The sequence below is a fragment of the Apis dorsata genome, unplaced genomic scaffold (assembly GCF_000469605.1).
Source record: "Apis dorsata unplaced genomic scaffold, Apis dorsata 1.3 scaffold_185, whole genome shotgun sequence".
NCBI lineage: Eukaryota > Metazoa > Arthropoda > Insecta > Hymenoptera > Apidae > Apis > Apis dorsata.
The window spans coordinates 257,233-263,661 of NW_006263470.1; the positions used below are offsets into that span (position 1 = coordinate 257,233).

The 6,429-nt window shown below is 35.4% G+C and overlaps 1 protein-coding gene across 2 annotated transcripts in view; it reads left to right on the plus strand.

Moving 5' to 3' along the window:
* The window catches only part of LOC102680382, a 5,759-nt gene extending 551 nt beyond the window's left edge, over positions 1-5,208 (plus strand). The window contains exons 2-3 of one of the 2 annotated variants that reach the window (XM_006614465.2): positions 2,936-3,002; positions 3,565-5,208. In XM_006614465.2, coding sequence (XP_006614528.1) covers positions 2,936-3,002; positions 3,565-5,165 — 1,668 coding nt within the window. In that variant the 3' untranslated portion in view covers positions 5,166-5,208. The remainder of the gene's footprint in view (positions 1-2,935; positions 3,003-3,564) is intronic. The other variant, XM_031509835.1, reaches the window with a different exon arrangement.
* The last annotated feature ends 1,221 nt before the right edge of the window (positions 5,209-6,429 follow it).

Here is a 6,429-nt window from a genome sequence, read left to right on the forward strand (position 1 = left end):
GATATTCGTCCTACATCGACCAGTATGTGGTAACAGGTCTACTTTTTCAAACATGAATCGAGAAAATTAATTTTCGTTCCGTTCGCCTCTAACGATGCCCTCAGGCTCTCAGTTTTATATAATCAATTTGCTCTTTTTTTCAGTATTACATTTGTTTAAATTGTTGTAATTCGTATTATATACTATGTATATTTGAAAATCGAGGCTCTCAAAGATATTTTGTGCGAAACCAGATGAATATCATCGATCATTAATAATCGTTAAGAATTGACACACGGTGCATCGCGTTCGTTACAGTGAAGAGAATTCTAAGTTGTAATAAATCTAAAAGATGCCGGCTAAATTTCTTTAACTTCTTGTGCAGTTTAAGTTTACGAATAATTATTATTCAATTCTCTTATCACAGTTAACCTGGAGAAAGATTTGATCAACATGTTAATAATAGTGTTGTACAATTTCCATATCTCAAATTTAGAATTTATTAATTGTGAAAAATTAGAAACGTATACTTGTTGTGCCTACGTTTATTTAAAAAATTTTTCTATTCTAAAATAATTATTCTAAAATTTCTATTTTTGTCAATTACAAATACCTTTACAATCGTCTCGATCGATCGAAATTATCAAAATATATATATCTCAACATTCAGATTAATTATAAAATACAGATATCTGGCAATTGCACACATTGCATTTACGTAATCGCGATAATTTATTACGATTTGCAAACTGCAGGACAACCAGTTGTCGCCACATGTACACATGTCGGATAAATTTTAATGAATCCATCTTCCACGACCCATCCGCCGTGCGATTCTTACCTGTGCATATTCGCAAGTGCATGTCCTTGCGCAAAGAAAGGATTAAACGTTGCATAATCGTGCTAATTACGATCCGAGAGGAACAATATGATACAGTGTATACATATATGACTCGTGTTCTGGGAACGTGTTCTACTTGAATTCAATGCAATTAATTGTAAATCTATCTTCAGAGATTCTATAAAGTCTTCGTTATCGATAAAAGATGAAAACGAGAAGAGGTTAATTGTGCGCAAGATCGTGTTTATTATTTTCTCAGGCATTTAATTAAAGAAAGAACAAACGCGTGTATTTAATTAATGAAAATTAAGATATTCTTGAATGAATATTTTATCGATTTTGATTGAACGATTGGAATGGAAAACGATGTGTTTCTTTTATTGGAAATTTCATAAAAAAAAAGTGGCCATTTTTGGGCTCTATTATAGTTTAAATCGCGATAGTGACATGAGGTGTACATGGTGAGGGTATAAATCGTGAATGATCACGTGCGCTTTATTACGACCGTAGAAATTAATCACATCAATGAATAAACCATGAATGAAACGGGATGTAATTTTAGTTACTGCCAATTGGTACGTGTCGAATAGATTTATATGATATTTCTCGTTTACGTAATCTACTTTAACTACTTGTAATTTATACTTTTCCTGTATAAATTTCTATTTCAATAGTCAATTAACTAATCATTTTGTTTGGAAGAATGATGAAAGAAGTGTGAAAGTGTGGATTACAATAAGAAGGAAAAATTTTTGTTTAAATATAAGTGATTAAATAACGAATAAAATGTTTAACGGTGTAGCGCAGAAGAAGATGATGGAAAAAGAAATTTTCAAATTATAAATAAGAATGTTAAGGAAAATCGAATTGAAATAAAACGGTTTATTCGAAAAATATCCAATGCTCCAATATTTACCGTAATTATTCTTCCAAAATGACGATTGATTATTTAATTGAAAATTAAATTCGATCTATTTATACGTCGCGTGAATATTTTCAGAAAAGAAAAAAACTTATGGTTAAAAAAAAAAAGGAAAAAATACTTTCCAGTTCTTGAAAATTATTCCAATTACAATAAAAAAAAAAAAGAATCTAAATAACAATAGACCAAAGTTATTTTCTTATATACGAACCGCGACGAATGACATACAATAATTACAATCCATTTTCTTACTTTCTTTCATGCGTATTTCGAAATCAATGTTATACAATCGATCATTTTCTCAATTACTCGACTTTTGTTCTCATGAATACCAGAGATTTCAGGAAGTAATACAAGTTTGCCGCGATTGATTGATTCGTCAAGCATTTCAAGCCTCGATAACGAATACCGTGAGAAATAATGAAGAAATACATCGATGAATTTCTATTACGAGAACGTTACAATGTGTAAATAAAACGTGAAAGAATGTGAGTACTCGTCATCTTCATAATTATTTACGATCGTGTATCGTAAATATATATAAATAACACGAATGAAGAGAGAAATGACATACAAATACATATACTTCAAAATTCGATTATCTCGAGTAAAATTCTTAATTAATACAAAAGAACTCAAATCTAATCCCATAACTCAAGTCAAGAGTTAACTAAATCGAAATTAACCTAGAAAGAGAAAATTCCAATTTTTCAATGTCAATATGAAAAATCTTATTAACTGAAAAATTAAATCCGAAAGAAAGTTTCGATTCCTCGATTCGAAAGTTTCTTAAGAATTAAAAAGAATCCAAGGATAATTTCACGTGTGACTTTTAAATCCAGATCAATAATTAAAGGGAAAAAAACAATTCTGATTTTTCAATTCAGAAACGTTTCGAAATCCAGACAGATTCTTCCGTCTCAACTCAATTATTTGCTCGCAAAATTTACACAATCGGCAATAGTGGTATACATAACTGTGCCATATAGGAAACAAAGTGCGTAGATTTTCACTGTTTGTGCGTGTACGTTTTCATCCATTGCACAATCACAAATAAAACGTCGTATTGCGGTAAATTACCGGGCGCGCCATCACGAGCCCATCATTATTCCTCCCTGTTACGCAGTTCAGAAGGGAAGCTTGGATTTTCCTGGATCTGGAAAGAAAGTTATCTATTTCGCTTCTTATTGCAGATTGTCGTTGTGTTGACGAGCCCATGGATCCTTCAGGAATACGCGCACGCGGCGAAAAATGGTCTAAGTAAGTCGATTGTTATTCGTTCTGGGAAACGCTTTTAACGATCATCGTGAGCACCCTTGAACCACTTTTAGAACAATGGAGATTATTTTTAGAAGGGAAATTTCTGCGAAACGAATGCGATCGATTATTTTCTTCTTGAATGCGAGAGATTGCAAAAGTTTAAATCGAAATTAACGAAGAAAAATTCAATTTATCTATCTATGAATGAATTTTATTTTCATTCGATCTTCCATTTCTAAAAAATTCCTTGATAATTTACTCGGCATGTTACATTAAATAACAAATTTTGCCAAAGGCAAATTTTTTCCCCACTTGTTTTTTAGAAAATCTGCAAAAATAATATTTTTTAAAAGTAAAAGTATAATAAATGTAAAAATATAATTGAAAGAAACTTACAGTTTATTTTAAATTAATTTTTAATTATGAAAATATATTCAAATTAAATTTAATTTTTGAAAGAATCTTAAAAAGAATTTAAAGTAAGTTCCTCTATTCAAATCTCGAGTTTTAGAAGAACGATATTAAAATAATAATGCTTAAAAACCACTTTGTTGCGAAATAGGTGCCGAAGTGCTGACGTCTTTCGCCAGAAACATCGCCTCGGTTCTATCGACGACCTTGCTCAGCGATTACCAAGACTCACCTGTGAACCAGTCATCGAGCGGTAACCTTCTGAAAAGAATTCAAGATGCGCAGCCACCGCTGGAGATGGTCACCAATCAGTCAGAAGGATCAGAGACGAATGCCTCCTTTGGTCGCTACCCTCGATCCACTCGCGAATCTTCTTCAAACGAAGGGGAAACACTATTCCAGAATCCTTACGCGACAAATCCTCCACGTTATTCAAAATATCACGAGTCGATATCCTCCTACAAACCGTACGAATTCACCGTGAATTCAAGAATTCCTTACAACGAGGTGAACACACCTGGAAATCTTAATATAATCAATACCAAAGAAAATTCCGTCAACGAAGACGTTGATCCACCTCCTTTCCATTCTCTTGGATTCAGATACAAACCCGTCGATCCATTATCTAATTCAAATCATTATGCCAGATTAGTAGATCTTCATTATCATCGTCTCTCGACTCAGAGACCCGTCGATCCTCGGCAACATTCGACAACACCCGAACAAGAAATTAACACAGATGAAAACGGGAATAATAACCAGATTGCCAGGATAACTCGAAGACCGTATAATCTCAATTATCGTGGCTCCTTTCATAATTCTTATTATACACCAGGGTTTCAAGGACAGCCAGAGTTCTATCCTCGCGAGAGACCCGTGGAAAGTGAGGATCGATACGTGACTCCGACTAATGGGCGAGATGAAAGTGATCCATCTAGATTGGAAGATCAGAATCAAGGTCAAACTGCGTTAAGGGGATACGATTACGGCCCTCGTTTCCATTATGGTTTACCTCCATATGATGCTTTCTATCACGGATTTCCTGGATTCTATCCCCGCCCCTACAACGATACTTTTCATCCGGGATATAACAAAGAGACGCAGGGCGATGGTAACGGAACCGGTCCACAACCGTACGGTCCACCATCTTTTTATCACGATCCTAGGTTTGGTCCTCACCAACAACCATTCTACCCAAATTTCTACGAGCACGGAAGACCTGCTCGACCGTCGCAGAATCCAGCTGATAATCAAGGAAATTCCGAACAAATCGTTACACCAGAAAACGGAAATAATGCCACGTATCACGGATATCCGCCATTTGGATATCCACCCCCTTATGGCCCCCATTATGGGGGTCTCAATTTGCACGGTTATCCTCTGCTGCCATTCTTCGGTGGATATCGTTTCGGACACGGATTCCACGATCACCTATTCTCAGGGATCAAATCCGTCCCTTATTTGAATTTTTACCATCACTTTCCATCGGTTCATTGGCATCCTCCGTACGGTGGCCATCATTACGACCATCGACCCGTGACGACGACTGAGAAGCCCGCGGAAAAGACTGTCAACGAGAACTCTGAGGCATCGGCTTCTAACAGCGAGGCTGAAACGTTGTCCGAGATTAAATCTTCGGAGAGGACTCGATCTTCGCCTTCAAGAGGATACAAAAAACGCTTCTCCTCTGGATTCGTTGCTAAAGAGGGCAGCAAAGTAGCCGGGGATCGAATGTTGAATCGATTGATATAGCAGTAGTGGACTGTATTAATTTAAGTGTTTAATATAAGGAAAAAAAAATATACTGATTATTTGTTTTATCGTTTATATGTATTGTATCTTTCCTGATAATTTCCTTTAGAAAGAAAAAATTTAAATAATCGAAATAAACCATCTATCCAAAAGGAGAGATTATTATTCACCTTTATTTATTACGATACTCGAGAATAATCAAAGTTATTTTTCATTCAAACCATTCTAATGCATAATAATTTTTCTAATCTTTGAGTTAATGAAGGAAGATCGTAAAAGTGGAAAATACCAAATTCCACGAGAATTTTAATTGTGATCGGTTCACATCATCAATGGAAACAGTTTTAATTGAAAAAAAAAGACCACTTATCCGACAACTTATCGACTTATCTCATCGAAACGACACGCGCCAACGTAACATCGCATCGGGCAAAGACGAAACGTTCCCATGGCCTATGATATACAAAAAAGTTCCCATAGATCTAGTTGGCCTTATCCTGCAATTACACCGAGCGGCGTGCCTATCACGCATGCCAACTATCACGGTCTGATAATTTTCCTGGCCTTCCCCAACAACAAATTTCGCACACGCCATTTTCGATCGATTCGCGGGGACGACACTATATAAATCCCAACTATAAATGCTCATAAAGTGCAACTAACTCAATTTTTTAAAATGCAACTGTTAAACAAGATTGAAAGATGAAAGGTATTGCCCTTTGGAGAGAAATCTGTCCAAATGTGTGTCCAAATCGTTATCCGAATGGGATCGCTGTTTGGAGAACGGTAACAACGCAATAAAAAAATCGATCTATCGACACTCGTTCAAGGTGAGGACGCAAGTGAGATACGTAATACGCGGAAAGTCCTTCGATGTCGATCGCATATTCTGGGGAAATAACTGCATTGATGAAAATGGGAGGGGAAAAAAAAAAAAGGATCACGTAACTAAGCGGAATTAGATTTTTATATGTTTTCGAAGCGATGATCGAGGCGAAGCGCGTTTTATCGATTAGAAATCGCTTTAGAACGGAACAAATTTTACATTGCATTATATAGTTGTTCGAACAGGTTTTCGATCCGAGAAAATAGGTTTTATTAATATGCATATTATCAGTAAGTATGCATAAAACCTTGATTGTAATTAGCGATGGGATCAAGTTTGATAGCGAGTGTTTATCCGAGGATCCGAGTGAAATTCAATATGGAAGGTTTACTCGATGGAATTTAATTATTATTCGTGCGAGATGATTTTTTTTTTTTT